Genomic DNA, 18739 nt, shown 5'->3' with positions numbered 1-18739 from the left:
TTGAAGTATTTTGTGTAAATTATTTGCCTTTTGTGACACTCTCACAATTCAAGAAATTCAAAATGGCCGCTGTGTAACTTCATAAGCAAAAACCATTAGTTTCAAGGTAAAGTTCTTTTGCCAGATTTTGTTTCTTACAATAATCGTACACCTATAGCATTATACAGATCCAGTTTGACATTTTCTTCACAATCGCATAAAACACTATAGTTATGTAGTACGATACCTTTTGTCACTAAAACACTATTTAAATGCTATTTCAGAGTTACGTGGCGGCCATCTTGAATATCTCGGATTGCCCAAGGGTGACGATTTTACATCCCACTGAATCTTTTTCTACACCACTCAAAGATCAATGACTGCCAAAACCATCTAACCCCCAAATATGGTGTTTGCAGCCGGACTATCTTTTATTATTAAGAACTCCTTCACGGCCGTCTCGACTAATGTCGATTTTCCGCATTGTGGTACTCCATACAAAATGTACCTATGGTCCCACCGCCTATATCCTCATATGCATGGCTGTCTCGACTAATGTAGATTTTCCGTATTATGGAACTTGATACAAAACATATAGTATATTGGTTTCATTATTAACAATATCTAAAAACTAACAAATAACACTATGAATGAATAAAACGAAACTGAAAAAAAATGAACCGACAAATATTACAGATAATCTCAAATTTAGCCCGGCATTTACGGTACTTTTCACTGGACTATACTGAATAAAGAATAATTGGAAAGAAAAAGAGCAAGGTGTACCAAATTATTATTCATAATTTGAGACTGGTCCCATCGGGAATCTCATCTCGGGAATCTCATTTTAATACAAAAATAGGGAATTTGCATCGTTTCACACACGCTTTTATAAAAATAGACCTATGAATGACCCGCGATCGGGTAGCAAGGTCCGCAGGTGAATTTTTATCATCACATCAAGTCACTTTTACCGCACGTATTAACTTTGGAGATAAATATTTTATATTCCCAATAAAATTAGAATGAGCAAACTATTAGGCCTTAGTAACAATAACACCGTTATAGAGCGAAATATGAATGGCAGAATTTTATTCAGTGCAAATACTTTAGTATAACTTTTCATAAGGCTAAAAAATAAATGTTATATCTCAAGGTCATTTGAAGAATTTTTTAAAACTTAATTTTGAATTAAGATGTCATTTACGAGTGTTCACAAATAACCAGCATAAAATTGTGGTTCGTTTACACAACTGAAATACAAATATCGGTAATGTTTTACACCTAAACAAATTTTATTCAAAATATTTCTTACAATTCTACGGCAAAAAAACTATATAAAAAAATGGAATAAAAAATGAATTTGCCGTTTCAGCTGAAATGGGCGCGCTAAGAAAAATCGAGGGGTGGGGGGGAGGCTTACAGACATGCCAATTATTTTTAGCCTATGTGCCCAAGTTTGAAAAATAATAGTTTTTTTCGGGGTACTTTTATAATGTTTTTAGTAGATAATCCAATTAACAAATAAACAGCACACTTCCTGGTCCATTCAGTCCCAGGTTTCATGTCCCTTTATATCGAATAAATCGATATGCAACGCATTTGGTCCTGGCACTTCGTAACGTGATGATTATATTGATATTGTGTTACATCTTCTCTGGTTATATCTAGAAGAAGTGAATGCATGATCATATCTCTGTGAATATCAGCTTATCGTTTGCCTCCATATTATTGTGTATTTGCGCTCTTCATTTTACTTTCATATTGAGGACGTTGTTATTTACTTCTCAGTAGGCCTACTGACCCCGCTACTGACATCCTGACATCATAAACAGCTGAGTTTGAAGGACCATGTAATTGCAGGTAAGTTTGCAAAATGTATGTTGTTGCATACCGTCAGATGACATTAAAGCATGGAGGTATATACCTCCATGATTAAAGTATATATTATATGAAGAGCTTTGTTGCAAAACCCCTTACATCCACTTTTGACTTTTTGAGAAAAACAGCTTTTTTTAATTGTGCAAGTATTACTTGTTCGATTTCATTCAATTTCGGATTGGATAAAGTGTTGATGAATAGAAACTAAAAGAATAGGTTTGGGACAATTTCAAGGCTTCCTATTTATTTTATTATTTCTTTTATATCGCACCTTTTGTGGATGTAAGGGGTTTTGCAACAAAATAAATTTACCCCTTTTCTAGAAACCACCTTTGCAATCAAATTTGAGCCCATTTGTTTGCACTACATTATGTAACTTGACTAATGCTTTGAAAATCAAAAAGAAAAATTGAAATATCTCATTTACTTTTTTAATTATGAATTTTTAATTAAATTCGGGAAAATGGCATTTTTTGGGTATTTCCGAAGCTACACCTTTTGTTAATTAAAATGATTTTTTCAAACATAGTGACCCAAAAACAGTTCCTTTTGGTTTTAATAGGTAAAGAACATTCCAGGCTACCATTATACATCAAAAATTTAAAACAAAACAATTCTATATTCATTTTAAGTTCAGATTTCCGGAAATTCCTAAGATTTCCCAAACGGGAAATATGCGATAACTCCGGAAGGGAAGGTAGTATGAAGGTCAAACAACCACCAAAATGTGTATTTTTACCCACACTATAATATTATGCCAATAACTCAATTTGGCCAAAAGTGGATGTAAAGGGTTTTGAAACAAAGCTCTTCATATAGGGGCCTAGATATCAATCCCCGGTATCAATCATCAATAAAACGCTAATTCATTTTCGGTCAAAATTGGCGCAAAATATCCAATATGTTGTATACGGTCCCACTGGTAGGCCTCCGGGGTACTCAAGTTTGGTTTTGGTAGGGACGTGCCGCTGAGAATTTGAAAGTGGACCCATAAATATACCAATTTTTCAAGAAATTTGGACCCATTGATATACCAAAAGTCAAAATTTTCGGCCGAATTTAACCAAAATTGTCTTAGTTTTTACAAATTTTCCCAAAATTTTGGGACAATTTTGAAAATTTTGGCTAGATTAAAGTCATAATGTACGATCTTGTAATATGAATTTGGTTAATTTTTTTCAAACCTGATTTTTGGGCATATTTGTAATGTTTACACATGTCACAACTTGCACCTAAATGGAATCAGTCAAATTTGTTGTGTTTGTAGGTAAAACAGAGCAAAGTTCGACATAAAGTCATAATTCAAAAAATTATGACTTTATGTCCTCCTATAGAACTGTGTGTTAAACGGCCAAAATAACAAGCAGTGTTTACCTCGTTCTTTCAGCTCAAAATGGACAGAAACCATTCCCGATAATTATTACTAGTATTATTTCAGCATTTTGAGTATAATATGACAAATTTTAAAATTTGAAGGAAATCGTACATTAAGCCTTTAAGGAAAAATTGGGCTATTTTCCGAAAAAATTGAGAAAATTTTGAAAAAAGGACCCATTCATATACCAAAATAGGCTTTGAAAAAGGGGTCATTGATATACCAGAAGGCTGAAAATGCTACCCATGTTTGCGGCACGTCCCCGTATGGTCATTTGTACTGAGTACCCCCCAGGTAGGCCTATAATAATTAATAAAATAGTTAATTGCTATTATTTTGTTGCTCCTGACTAGCCTCCAACACTGTTTATTTAAATAAGGTCATTATTTATTGTCATCATTGAGCATATTTAAAGCCGAAAACATTGTAATATTAGACGTAAAATCGAAAAGGCTATGTATTTATTTGATATAGTTCTTTATGGCTATCACATGTTTTATCAGAGTCCAAATTAAACATGTTAAATGTCTCCAGAATATAATTTTAACTTTCCTGATATGACGAAGTTGAAGTTACCTTTGCTGCAAACCCACAATGTCATTTCTTTATATTTAGTTTGGCAATTTATGTAGGTGAAAGAAATCAGATATGGATTATGCTTTATTTAAGACATATCATTTCAGAAACAAATCACGTGTTTTAGAAGTAATTGGTCAATATTCGACCCCGGGTATTCGACCTATGTGCAACTTCCATAAACCCAATGTAGCATCAATATGAATGATTTCACGTCAGGCTAGACCAGGCCACAGGAGCCTGGATGAACAATCATGGTCTTCCAACTGCACTAGACTATTGAATTGAGAAATCTTATTTCTGCTGACATGCATACATAAGGCTATACAATAATTTGTTAAATACACTTAAGGGATCTGGAATGAGCATTTTGAGCGTCTCGACAGTATTTTTTTGTGGGACATGAGAGCACATCAGACATATCGAACTGCATTCTGAATACGAAGAATGTCTTTCTGATATCAAATAATTTTTATTTTTTGAAATTCACGATAGGGCCGATAATACAAATTTTATGACAAATTATTAAAATTTGACCTTTTTCACATTTTTGACTAGTCCGAATAATCAGACCCAGAACAAAATATTAATTTCTGACATGATCTTGTACTGGGTCTGAACTGTTTCCATATGAAATCTTGATGGCAAATTGGACAATAGAAGCACATGGTTCTACGTGACAGCTTTTTAATCCCTATTCAGGTTACGTGAATCACGCTATTGTGGACCGTCCTTCTGATACCTCAGTGTTTGGACACGCGGAACGGTTTTTGTCTACCTCTCTGTTTGTAAACAAACCAGGAGGTCGAAATCGTCCTCCTCGCCGAATACGAAAGTCAGCGTAATAGTACGGCACTAATTTTTGACATATAACAGTCTTCGAAGTAAATTTTATAAATCTAATGATCTATTCTTAAAGTGTGTGTAGCTGGGAGGAAAAGCCGACGATCAATTGAAAATTTTGACCTTTCATATTGAAGATGTGGATTTTTTCCCCAAAAAAGACCTAATTTTTGTTGGTGTTTTGGGGGGAAAATCCATATCTTCAATACGAAAGGTCAAAATTTCCAATTGATCGTCGGCTTTTCATCCCACCTATATACACTTTAAGTATAAATCATCAGATTTATAAAGTTTACTTCGAGTACTGTTAAATATCAAAAATATCAATTTTTAATCATTTGCCATAAAATGTGTATTACATTGCGAATTTCAAAATTATTTGATATCAGAAGGACATTCTTCGTATTCAGAATGCAATTCGATATGTCTGATGTGCTCTAATGTCCCACAATAAATACTGTCCAAACGTTCATACCCCATCCCTTAACATGATACTATACATGCAGGTTTCTTTAATTTCTGTCATACGAGGGGCAGTCAGTATGTTTTAAGAGTTGACTCGTGATGTCATTTGTGGCTTGTTTTCATGGCATTTCTCAATGATTACATAAACACTGTACCTTTGTCTTTCAAACAACACATGTAAAAATTATATCATACACATGATTACGTAACAGCATTAGCATAAAATCAATAGTCTAGGGACACTGCCAAATCACGCAAAAAGGCGGGCCTTTTAAATTACAGAAAAAACACAACAACTTTGGGGCTTGAATGAAAGCGAAATTATTCTGCAAAAATTGCGAAAATGAAAAAACAATTATCATAAATGACATCAATTATCTCCAAAATGAAACAGACTAAAATATAACATTGTATAATGACTGGTCACGTGTGAGAGCTGGTACTCAGTGCGATGATAACTGGTGCACATCAAACAACAATCTGCGCATGCGTAGGTGGGGTGACCGATACAACATGGTGGAAATGCACGAAAATTGCAACATTCCATGTAAATAGGGCCTAAAATATAACAAAATGCTATGAAAATTGTAATTTAAATATTCATATGAATTTTTATGGATGATCTCAACCTGAAATGAACAGAAAAGTTTTAAAATAAATTTCTCATTCAAACGATAGCCTCTCTCTTTGTACCACTACTTTTTGTATAAACGTAACAATGGTAGAATAACAGTTATATTTTAATCACGGATTCAAATATTTTCTAGGGAGACTCCCGTTTAAATGTTTGGAGATTAGTCAACAGTACTGGCAAAAAAATTTAAATTTGCTATTTTTGGCAATATCAAGATTTATAAAGAAAGAAAAGCCTTGTTTTTGTCAAAAATAAGACATATTTGACCACGCATTTTAAATAAACTAAAACCTTTACAGCCCAACAAACATGGTTTAATGAACTGGTAGTTTGTGTTCTATTACTGTTCCAAAAGGCAGCATTCTCCATTCTTTAATTCCCAAGAAAATATAGAAAATACAACAATACCTCATTTCAGCCTTTTATTTCCCTTAACAAAAACGACTCAATTTCACCAGGTGACTCTAGACCATTGATTTTATGCTAATGCTGTTACGTAATCATGTGTGTGATATAATTTTTACATGTGTTGTTTGAAAGACAAAGGTACAGTGTTTATGTAATCATTGAGAAATGCCATGAAAACGATCCACAAATGACGTCACGAGTCAACTCTTAAAACATACTGACTGCCCCTCGTATATAGTATTATTTTGAAAATAAAAACAAGCATAAATATCGTGTCGCAAATGTACAATTTTATGACAATTTTCAAATTTTGGGTAAAATTTGGTAGTTTTCTGCAGGAAACTTGAGCATGTTGATTTTCTTAACTTTTCAGCTTTCTTGCTCAAAGATGCCGAAGTAGCACCAGACACATATAGAGCATGCCGGGGAATAAAAAGATGTTTGATTTTATTAAATTTTATTCGGTCGACGTCAAGATGATTTCTTAAGGTTGTTTCAATCAAATTGGTGGTATACAGCAAATATCAGATAGGCCCTATATGGCCAATTGTGTAAAGTAGTAAAACAGCTTAGGCCACTTTCATGTCTTTGTGTAGCAAAAGTGACTGAATTGTGTTGAATCATGAACCATCTGGTCGGTGCTCTTTTGATGAGTCATTTTGAGCAATGTGACATTTGAAGTGGCATTTTAATTTATGATTTTGAAATGAATATCATATGTCAATTAAGAAATATAATAATAAGTCTTTATTTTCCACATCATCTACATTAACAACAACATTAAACAACAAGCAAGAATATATAAAAAACACGAAAAGACAAAAAAGACGAGTAAAATGACATGGAGGAGATGATCAAAAGGCCATGAAGGCCAGAAGTGATCATCCCCTAAGACATAATATAAACAAACATGATTTAAATAATGATTATGTCACCACAATGAATATAACATCATTTAAATGACATAAGCATTAATGTATAAATATAGAATTAGCATACAAAATTTGTAGATAAATTAAGACATTAATCGCTCTAAAGAGGCATGTACATGAAATTACAACCAAGTTTGATTCAATAAATATTTCTTAAATTGATTTCTGAAAGTTTTAACATTCATAGCATTTTTTAATTCGAGAGGAAGGTCATTCCAAAGGGAAGGCCCTGATGTCCTGACACCTTTACTCGCAAAGTTTGTTTTTCTTTTCTGAATATCATAATCATCGTTTTTCCTAGTTTTGTGGCTATGAATTTCATGTCTTTTACAAAAGTATTCCTTAAATATGTTTGGCAAGTCATCATTAATATGTTTGTACATAAGTACACCAAGTTCCAATTTATAAGATTCATATACATTCAATATATTTAGATCAGTGAATAATGGTCTGCTATGGTGCCTAAAACTAGTTTTACATATATTCCTAACAGCACGTTTTTGAAGTTTAAAAATTCGATCCAAATGTGTTTTACATGCGTTTCCCCACGCTATAATGCCATAGTTTACATATGGTAGAACAAGTGTACAATAAAGGGTAAACAATATATGTCTTGGTACAAAATGTTTCAGTTTATTAATAATTCCAATATTTCTGGATATTGTCATTGAAACGCCCCCTATTTGGTCCTTCCATGTTAAGTTTTCATCAATTTGAACTCCAAGAAATTTGGTTTTATTTACTCTTGTTAAGCTTGTTCCATCCAGTTCAATATTTAGTGCTTCAAATTTTCTATTTGTTTGGTGTTGAGTTCCAAGTACCATATAGTTTGTTTTGCTCGCATTCAGTGAGAGCTTATTAGCTCGAAACCAATTTGTAACTTCCCTTAATTCGGAATTGATCAGATTTACTTTGGAGTTAATATTTTTATGTGAAAAAAGGATAGTAGTGTCGTCCGCAAAAAGTACGAAATCCAAAATTGATGAAGTATAAATAATATCATTGATGTACAAGATAAATAACAACGGCCCCAATATTGACCCTTGAGGAACACCGCACCTTATTTCTTTGAGTTCGGAGCTATGAGCGTTGTAATTAACAAATTGTTTCCTATTTGACAGATAGCTTCTAAACCAATCAAGTACAATTCCTCTGAAGCCATAATGTTCCAGCTTATAAAGTAATATATGATGGTCTATCGTGTCAAATGCTTTTGACAAATCTAGATAAATACCAACTGTAGTTTTCGAGCTTTCTACTGCACTGTTTATTTTGTCAACAAGTTCAGTAATAGCCATACCAGTTGAATGGTTTTTTCTAAAACCAAATTGTTTGTCATTTAGTATATTGTTTTTATCCATATAATTGACACATCTATTAAAAATAACTCTTTCCAAAATTTTGGAAAAACACGGAAGAATTGACACAGGTCGATAATTTGAATATAATTCTGGGTCTTCTTTTTTATAAATGGGTATTACCTTTGCAATCTTAAAATGATCAGGGACTATACCAGTGGTTATTGATAAGTTCATAATCATAGCAAGAGGTGTACTAACTTCCTTTGCAACCCTTCTTTATAATAAAATTGCCAATGTCATCATAGCCAGGACTTTTTGATTGATCAAATTGGTTGATGATTTTGATCATTTCTTCCTCTAGTACAGGAGGTAAGTATACGCTGTTTTGTTCTGGATTCTCTAGATAGTCATAGAAATGTTTACCATCATGTTTTATATCAGACGCAAGTTCTGGTCCAATATTAACAAAAAAATCATTAAATTTATTAGCTATGGTTTTGGGGTCAGTCGTTATATCTTTTGAGCAGTTTTTGAAGCATGACTGAACTTTAGAGACCTTTTTTCGACCTAGTATACTATTAATAGTTGTCCAAGGTTTTTTAATATTGTCTTTCGCCTTCAGAAACTTACCATCATAATAATTTCTCTTAGATTTCCTTACCAAGGTATGCAATTTATTTCTGTATTCTTTAAATTTGGTTAACTTTCTCTCATTAGGACACCTCTTGTATTCTTTATACAGTTTGTTTTTAACATTTATACTCTTTAATAATCCCTTTGTTATCCATGGGGATAATGGGTCCTTCCTCCTATTTGGAGTGTATTTCGTAAGAGGAAGACACTCATCATATAAGTTTTTAAAAATATTAATACATTTGTCATAATCGTCATTTACATCAATACCATCAAATTCTTCATGCCATTTCACTTGAGACAGTTTATGTTTAAACAATCTAATATTTCCGTCACTGAATGTTCTCTTATAAGTTGTACTTGACTGTTTCTTATGATTAGTTTTTTGATTGAATTTCGAAACTAAAACAGTGGGAAAATGGTCACTTATGTCCGTTATAAGAATAGCTGAATTGACCGCATCTTGATTGTTAGTTAAGATATTGTCAATTATTGTTGCAGTTTCATTTGTTATTCTGGTTGGCTTAAAAAATTGTGGGGATGAATGAATAGGAAAACACCATATTGATATAATCACGTGTAGGCCTACAAGTGTCTTCTTTCAATAAATCTATATTAAAATCTCCCATCACATAGCATGTTTTATTCTCATTTGCAATTTTCTCAAAAGTTGGATTTATGTCTTGAATAAAACTGTCGATTGACGTATGCGCTCTGTATAAAACTCCAACAATAATATTTTTGTCATTTTCTTGATCAATTTCTATGAAGCAAGCTTCATAGTTGGAAGTTGCATTTGACAGATCTTTTCGCAGCTTATATTTTACATTTTCAGATACGTATAAACAAACACCACCCTTTTCACGATCTATTCTGTTAACATATTCTGTATTGTAACCAGTTAACTTATAATAATCATGTGGTTTGTTTTTAAAATGGGTTTCTGATAATCCAATTATCGTGAAATCGTGTTTAGTTGATTTAATACACTCTTTTAGCTTTTCAAAATTTTTACTTAGACTTCTAGTATTGACGCTTAATATAGAGAAGTTATTATCTTTAGATGCTAGGGTACTTGTGCTAAATTGATCAGGCATCATATAAGTACACGTTCTACATTTAAATTCATCCCCATCTGAATCATCAATAACATCGTTTTGATATTTAAGAGGATCAAATATCATCTTATCAAATCTTGATAGGTTTAGCTCAGGTGTACAATTGGCACCAATACCTTTGTTAACAGTATCTTTACATTTCGTACATTTAGTTATGTTGTGATTAGCATGGCCCTTCTTTGAGCAAGATAAACAAAAATCAATAGAATTACTAGACATTTCAACAATTTATAATACAAGTCTTAAATATACAATACAATTCATTATAGTTATGAGTAAGCTACTTTCTCTTATTCCTCCTTCCCCTATCCTCTATTTTTCTCTGTCCTCTTGCTGTTTTAGTGTTTCTAGTTTTTGGAATTTTAGCAAAGTCCGAGTCCGAATAGTTCACATTTTCTGTATTTGGTGGTGATTGTGCATGGTTGACTTGACTTGGTGACGTAAGCTGACTTGGCGTTGGCGATTTCGTACTTTTAGGTTGATTTGGTGAGGTCGCGCGTTTGGTTTGTGGCGATTTTGCGCGTTTGATTGATTGTGCGTGGTTGGCTTGACTTGGTGACGTGTGCTTAGGTTGACTTGGCGTCGGCGATTTCGTACGTTTAGGTAGATTTGGTGAGATCGCGCGTTTGGTTTGTGGCGATTTTGCGCGTTTGTTGGAACATTGCGTGTTGCGCGTGTCTTTGAGAGTTTCTGGATGCCCGAAGAACTTGTGCTGAGCAATCTGTAGATCATATATTTGGGATCCTTCAAAAATAGTGCCTTTATTGGATTCCATTGCTCTCTCTCTCATTTCTGGCCGACAATGAACTCTTGCATATTCTAAAAATGTCTCATTACTAACATCATGTTTCTGAATAACACTGTTATCATTATCTTTGTTGTTGTGCTGCTCATGCATGTGTGACGCATTTGTTGGGCAATCCCGTCTAATGTGACCAGGTTGCTGGCACTTGTTACAGGTGACCGATTCTTTACAATCACGCCGATCATGTCCTTTCTGTAGGCAGTTTGAGCATGGCCTTTCAAACTTTCCCACCACGATAAGACATGCTGGCTTGAAAGGACCCTACCATTATATCTCTAGAAAAGAAAAACATAATAAACCTTTGCTTTTGTTCTGAGATCTTTGGCGATATGCTATAAGAGTTCATTTTACACGGCCAAATTTGATGTGCAAAATTGGCAAAGTGGCCCAACGTGGGCAATTAAGTAAAATCGCCGGGCATAGCGTTTGAACTCGAACTGAGTTTTTCTGTCAGCCAAGATACTACTGATCCTACGCATATCACATTTACGCCATGGCCACTTTTATTTATTTTTCAGATAACACGATGAGATCTAAGCGACAATGGGATTTGCTGCAAGATCCTGTATGCAAGTATTGTAAAAGAAGATTTATTGAAAACATTACTCGTTATAAATCACATCTTCGCAGCCATGAGCTGAGTATTAAGCCTTATTGGTACAGCAATCCAAACTTGAAACCAAAGGCTGGCTGTGTGGGGATTTACATCAAAACGCGTAGAAAAAGGAAATGTGAAGATCGTCATGTATCAAAAATGGTTCCAGGTCACTTGAACACTAAAAAAGGCCAGCAAGAAAAGAAACGTCATAAATGTTACTATTGTGACAAATCATTCAGTCATTTGGGAAACAAGACACGACATGAAATGATTCACACAGGAGAAAAACCTCATCAATGTAGCTATTGTAACAAATCATTCAGCCGATTGGGAGACAAGAAACAACATGAACGGATTCACACAGGAGAAAAACCTCATCAATGTAGCTATTGTGACAAATCATTCAGCCGATTGGGAGACAAGAAACAACATGAACGGATTCACACAGGAGAAAAACCTCATCAATGTAGCTATTGTAACAAATCATTCAGCCGATTGGGACACAAGAATACACATGAAAAGATTCATACAGGAGAAACACCTCATCGATGTAGCTATTGTAGCAAATCATTCAGCCATTTGAGAAGCAAAAAACGCCATGAAAAAATTCATACCGGAGAGAAACCTCATAAATGTAGATACTGTAACAAATCATTCAGTGATCTGGGAAACAAGAAACGGCATGAAAAGATACACACAGGGGAGAAACCTCATCAATGTAGCTATTGTAACAAATCATTCAGTGATTTGGGAAACAAGCAACGGCATGAAAAGATACACACAGGAATGAAACCTCATTATCGATGTAGCTATTGTAACAAATCATTCAGCATATTGGGTAACAAGAAACGACATGAAACGATACACACAGGCGAGAAACCTCATCAATGTAGCTATTGTGATAAATCATTCAATGACTTGGGAAACAAGAAACAACATGAACTGATTCACGCAGGCGGGAAACCTCATCAATGCAGCTACTGTGACAAATCATTCAGTAAGTTGGGAAACAAGAATGTGCATGAAAAGATTCATACAGGAGAGAAACCTCATCGATGCAGCTATTGTATCAAATCATTTACGACATCGGCAAACAAGAAACAACATGAACTGATTCACACGGGAGTGAAAGCTCATCAATGCAGCTATTGTGACAAATTATTTACGACATTGGGAGAAAAGAAACAACATGAAAAGATTCACACGGGAGAGAAACCTCATAAATGTAGATACTGTAACAAATCATTCAGCCAATTGGGACACAAGAAACGGCATGAAAAGATTCATACAGGAGAGAAACCTCATCAATGTAGCTTTTGTGACAAAGCAATCAATGATTTGGGACACAAGAAACGGCATGAAAAGATACACACAGGAATGAAACCTCATCATCGATGTAGCTATTGTAACAAATCATTCAACCGATTAGGAGAAAAGAAACAGCATGAAACGATTCATACAAGAGAAAAACCTCATCAATGTAGCTTTTGTAAAAAATCATTCCGCCAACTGGGAAACAAGAAACAGCATGAAAAGATACACACAGGAGAGAAACCACATCAATGTAGCTATTGTAACAAATCATTCATCACTTTGGGGGACAAGAAGCGACACGAAATATCTCAAAAACACAGACAAATTAACTTAAGCAGCAGTTTATAGCTATTACAGCTATAATTCGTCGGCTGTATTCCATAGTGGCGTGTAGTGATTTTTGGTCATTTTTTTGAAAATTGGCACATATGTTTTTAATGATGTTCTCTTTCATTTTTTCTAAGTCTCATCAGTGATAATTAGCTAATTAATTAGTAATTAATTAATTAAATGTGGCGTATAGTTACAAAGTGACATTTTTTAAATTCCATAGTGGCGTATCGACCATACGCCACTTTTTATACACATTTTATAATTATGAAATATCGGCAAAATGAAAAACATCGTATGTCATAGTGGCGTACACGTATCGGACCTATACGCCACTATGGAATACGAACGACGAAAAGTAACGCCATAGGGATTACACGGCGACCGAGGTGGTGTACGGTTAACGTTAGGTTAGGGTATTGCGTTTTGTTTGTTTTCCATAGTGACGTATAGTTTTATTTTCAGTTTGCCAGCAATAGTATGTATTTATTTCTTTTGAAAAATATATAACAATAAAATCTATTTAGTTTACTACAGAAATTTCACATCATTTACAAAATATAATGAATGTCTGATTTACACAACTCGATTTTAAATTGATAATTAGTAATTAATTAATTAAATGTGGCGTATAGTTACAAAGTGACATTTTTTGTATTCCATAGTGGCGTATCGACCATACGCCACTTTTTATACACATTTTATAATTATGAAATATCGGCAAAAATGAAAAACAACGTATGTCATAGTGGCGTACACGTATCGGACCTATACGCCACTATGGAATACGAACGACGAAAAGTAACGCCATAGGGATTACACGGCGACCGAGGTGGTGTACGGTTAACGTTAGGTTAGGGTATTGCGTTTTGTTTGTTTTCCATAGTGACGTATAGTTTTATTTTCAGTTTGCCAGCAATAGTATGTATTTATTTCTTTTGAAAAATACATACCATTTTCACAGCATTAAAAAATTGGGAAATGACAACTAAATGCCCACAATATTGCAGCTTTTCTTGACATTGCTTCTGGGTGTTTCATACATTATAATTACGTTTCAACATGACTGTTAAATACAAAGTATTCTGTGAGTCTGTTGTTTGTGGAGGCATATTCAATAGATGGGCAATTTTGTTCTGCGTATCATGATACTTCATTCGGCACCATGCGATTTTCTTTTCTCAACTTTTATCAATTTAAATTTAAAAAGAAAATTTCCAAATTGACAAAGATTTACATAGATCTTTGTCTCAATACACACTGTCACACACTGTAATGAGCCCGTCTCAAAAGCCGGTGCGAATCGCCCTGAAGGAAGAATATAAATGTGTCACTTTTGAAATGCTCTCTTTTTCCAGTCAAATTGGTATACTTGAGGGAATAAAGTCGCATTGTGCCGAATGAGGTGTCATAATAATTTATGCAGAACAAAATTATCCATCTATTGATTACTTTATTTGGTCATTTACGTTTAGTGTCATTAAGATATTGCTTTTGTTTTAGTGTATGGATACGTTGATTTTACAGTGTGAGTGACAAAAATGTTTAGTTCCGTATATTAGCTATAGGGATATTATATCTCAATCGGGATGACCATGATGATGTGTGTATTATGTGTTGGGTGTGTGTGTGTGTGGTGTGCAGCTGCAGGGAGTGCGTATCAACAACCTAGTCTATTGATAAAGCTGATGCAGACATTACCTTTATTGTTTTATAAAGTATTTGATATTAATAAAAATATCATGGTATTAAAGTCATCAAAAAGGTTTTAGATAATTACAATACTCTGTTGTTTTTATATGTCCCATGCCATCAAAAATATATGTAATTTTACTGTTAAATGTGATAATTTTTGCATATGTAAATTTTCACACGTTGCCTATATCTTTTGCTGTTTTTTAATTCATGATATAATTCAGTAAACCTTTTGTCCTTCTGTTGCCGCCCTTCTGTTACCAATGCACTGCAAAAACAGTGTTTAAAAATCGGGGACAGGTTTGTTTATGGTGTTTAGAAAGTTAAATGTTTAGCATTTAAACATTTTAATGTTCAGATCCTAAATACATTTCAAATGATTATACGTTTTGATGTTTAGGATCTTACATTAAAGTGTTTAATGCTAAACATTTAACTTCCTCCACACTATCTGTCCCCGATTTCTAAACACTGTTTTTTCATGTGTCTGTCATTTGTTGGCCGACTTTTTTTAAATATTGACGAACATATCCTCCCCAACAAGCCTTTTAAGTCATACTTGATGGCACCTTTTTTTAAGGCTCGTCTACCCAATGACTCTCTTTTTCTAGAATTTCATCATCAAAATGCCGTGAAATAATGCTGAAACTGTAAAAATATCTTATTTCAGCAACTGTGTATTGTAAATTTTGACAATGACACACTTTTTCATTTTGTTATATCTAATGATCCCCTTTTTAAAAACAGTAGGTAGTATTCTAGTAATGAAATGGTACATGTGTACGTATTTTGAGTGATTTTAGTGTATTTTTAGATTTTTAGGGTACATTTTTAGCATTTGTAATTGTTTGATGTAACTAATAAAGATATTTGTGGTTCTCAAATTTGAAATGTTGTTTAATGAGTCAAAACGTCTTTCCTTTACCATGGAATTGCCCTTATAACATTATTTCCAGTATTTCAAATAAGTACAGTCCACGGGTAGCGCGCGAAAATTTTGAATGTAAGCCTTGATAATTGTATAACCCCCCCATTTTGAGTTGAAACAATTTATGACCCCCTGATTTTGGTATAACAAAATCTATGACCCCCAGTATATTCATGCCCCCCCCCCCTTCTATAGAAAGAGTCCCTTTATTATAATGCGATGTTGTGCAAAGAAAGAGTTCAACTCGTCCTTTTGTGATCATAGAGTCCCCCACTCTGCTAAAAAAAAAGTTTTTATACCACCGGCAACTTCTCGCATTATTCACTCATTTAATATCCTCAAATTTATATTTATGTTCTGGCTCGGTCACCCACCTTTGCACAGTATTTTCGAGGGACCTGAGAGCAGATCATACACATCATATTGCATTCTGAATACGAGGGATGTCCTGATATCATTTTTTAAAATTTGCAATATGATACATATTTGATGGCAAATTATCAGTCCTCGATATAAACTTAATAATTGTCTTACTTAAAGCCATATTATAACATTTGCTGAGGAAGACGCCCTCACTGAATTTTTAAAATTCCTTTTTTTTACACGGTTAACTTGTACTTTATTAAACCAATATACCCTGCAAAATCAAGACTCTAAGCGCTGTAGTTTTGTCAAAATCCGTGATTTTGAATTAAAGGCTGATTCAGCGCTTTATTATTACGATGGAATTATTAGTCGAACGCATACACGATGTTCATAACACACAGTACATCACGGCGTGCGGGACGGTGATATACACAACAAAGGGTCGTACCACAACATGACCGAAGGAGTGGTACGTATTGGCGACATGTGCGCTGGTAGTAAATTCAATTTTCTTTGCTTTGCCGTAGTTGTTCGGCTCAAAAATAAAAGGGATATATCTGACAGTAAAAGCTAACATATTATGGCAAAGAAATGCTAATCTATTTTGTTTGAAAATGTTATAATATTGCTTTAAAGTGTATGTAGCTGGGAGGAAAAGCCGTCCATCATTATGAAAATGTTGACCTAAGTCTGCACTAGCACATCCACATACCCCGCACATACTGTACACACGGACCCCACCCCTAGTACAGGATCACGCGTTAGGCATAGGCTATGGCCTGCGTACGCATGATCGTCTCGAATAATGTAGACTTTCCGTATTATAGTACTCCGTACAAAATGTACGGACTGTAAGTATTGGGTTTTGTTTGGATTTGAATAAAATCTAAAAACCAAACAGACAAACAAAACTATGAATCAACTAAACGAAACTAAAAACACAAAGAAAATAAACCGATAAATATTACAGATAGGGAAAGTTAGCATTTCCGATACGTTTCACTGGACTACTGAGAAAGAATAAATAAATTAAATTAAACATGACATTATGAGATACTATGAAGCTGATTTCCATGAAAATGCTGCAAATCAACTTTACTAAGCATGCTCTAAGGGGCTGTGCAACAATTTTGAGCCCCCGGGAGGGGTAAAATTTCCAAACGGCGCGCCAAACCATGCTTTCCCCCACCCTACCCTCTTGACCTGCCAAAAAATCGTCCCCCCCCCCCTCTTGGCCTGTCAAAATCTTTGACCCCCGCTTTGCACATGCCACATTTTGTGATCCTTTTGTGAAATAATGAATGATGATTGGGCAAGATTATTGAGCATGATTCTCACTAACTATGTTTGCTTACCGATGAGAGGAAGCTTTCATCCAGAATTCTCGCTATTCACAATAAGGGCGCCGCCAGCGGTTTGCGATGTAATCGTGATGTATCATGGGAAAAGGTCGATATCCAAGTCCGCGCAATACAAATATTACCAGGCTATTACATAGGAACACGTGACAATATTTTTTGGTTTGTTAATATAACGGTATTACACGCAAATCGGTAGAGAAAAATTAATTGTGCACATTTCAAATCACATTATTAAGTATTATTGAGTATCGATTCGCGTGTAACACCTTTATTTTGACAAACTAAAAAATATTGTCACGTGTTCCTATGTAATAGCATGGTAATATTCGTATTGCGCGGACTTGATGTCGACCTTTTCCCATGATACATCACGATTATATCGCAAAATCCAAGTTGGCGGCGCCTTTATTGTGAATAGCGAGAATTCTATTGATTATTGAACATGTTGGATTATTGAGCATGTTGAGTGAAATAGAAAACAGTGGAGCATTTTCCTTTCATGTCACTGCATTTTCATGTTTTCACAAGAAAAAAGTTAGAAAATCTATATACTATAAAAAGTTGAAAATAAAAAATGTATCTCCATCCTTTTTCAGACTTTTTGGTACCGTTTCGGGAAGCTCATGTTCATACAAAAATAGGGATCGTTTCACACAACCAGGTCCGCATGCAATTAGAATGACAAACTATATACATTTCTTTAGGAAAAAACAAATAAACAGAGCAAAATTATGAATAACAGAATTTTATTAATACAAGAGTTTTCATAATATGATAAGGCCTATGTTTGAAAAAAGGATGAAGACACACATAATATTTGCCGGGGCTTCTTTTACGTTTATCATGTTTATACCTTCTTTTTCTTTTTTTCTTTAAAGAAATGGTTTCTTTTTACCATGTTTACCCCCCCCCCCCCCCCAATCAAATTTACCTTTTGAATAAGACATACAGAGGACCATGGGCGTCAATCAAATCATATTTTGATTTGATTGACGCCCATCATGTCTCTGTCTGTCTTCAAAAGATATTTTATACACTTCTTGATCTACTTTAATATAGATTTCAATCAATGAGCACTGAAATCGATATCCAAGGCACTTCATATCCAGGGTTCATAATCATGAGCCTTTCAAATTCACGATATACGATCGATCGTATTGACAATTATTGTTCATGATCGAACTGATTGACCACGTA

The 18739-nt window shown here is 34.3% G+C and overlaps 1 protein-coding gene across 1 annotated transcript; it reads left to right on the top strand.

Annotated features, from left to right (window-relative positions):
* Positions 1 to 1787: 1787 nt before the first annotated feature.
* LOC140140335 (uncharacterized) lies at positions 1788 to 13222 on the top strand. Its single transcript, XM_072162100.1, has 2 exons — positions 1788 to 1842; positions 11469 to 13222. Exon 2 carries the CDS (start codon positions 11477 to 11479, stop codon positions 13208 to 13210), a length of 1734 nt encoding a protein of 577 aa, XP_072018201.1. The 5' UTR covers positions 1788 to 1842; positions 11469 to 11476; the 3' UTR covers positions 13211 to 13222.
* The last annotated feature ends 5517 nt before the right edge of the window (positions 13223 to 18739 follow it).

This window comes from Amphiura filiformis, chromosome 19 (assembly GCF_039555335.1).
Source record: "Amphiura filiformis chromosome 19, Afil_fr2py, whole genome shotgun sequence".
NCBI classification, from domain to species: domain Eukaryota; kingdom Metazoa; phylum Echinodermata; class Ophiuroidea; order Amphilepidida; family Amphiuridae; genus Amphiura; species Amphiura filiformis.
The sequence above is the reverse complement of the archived record's forward strand: the minus strand, read 5'-3'. Positions and strand labels throughout refer to the sequence as shown.

Coding starts and splice junctions, on each gene's coding strand:
- LOC140140335 (XM_072162100.1), top strand. CDS start 11,477: ATGAGATCTAAGCGACAATGGGATTTGCTGCAAGATCCTGTATGCAAG.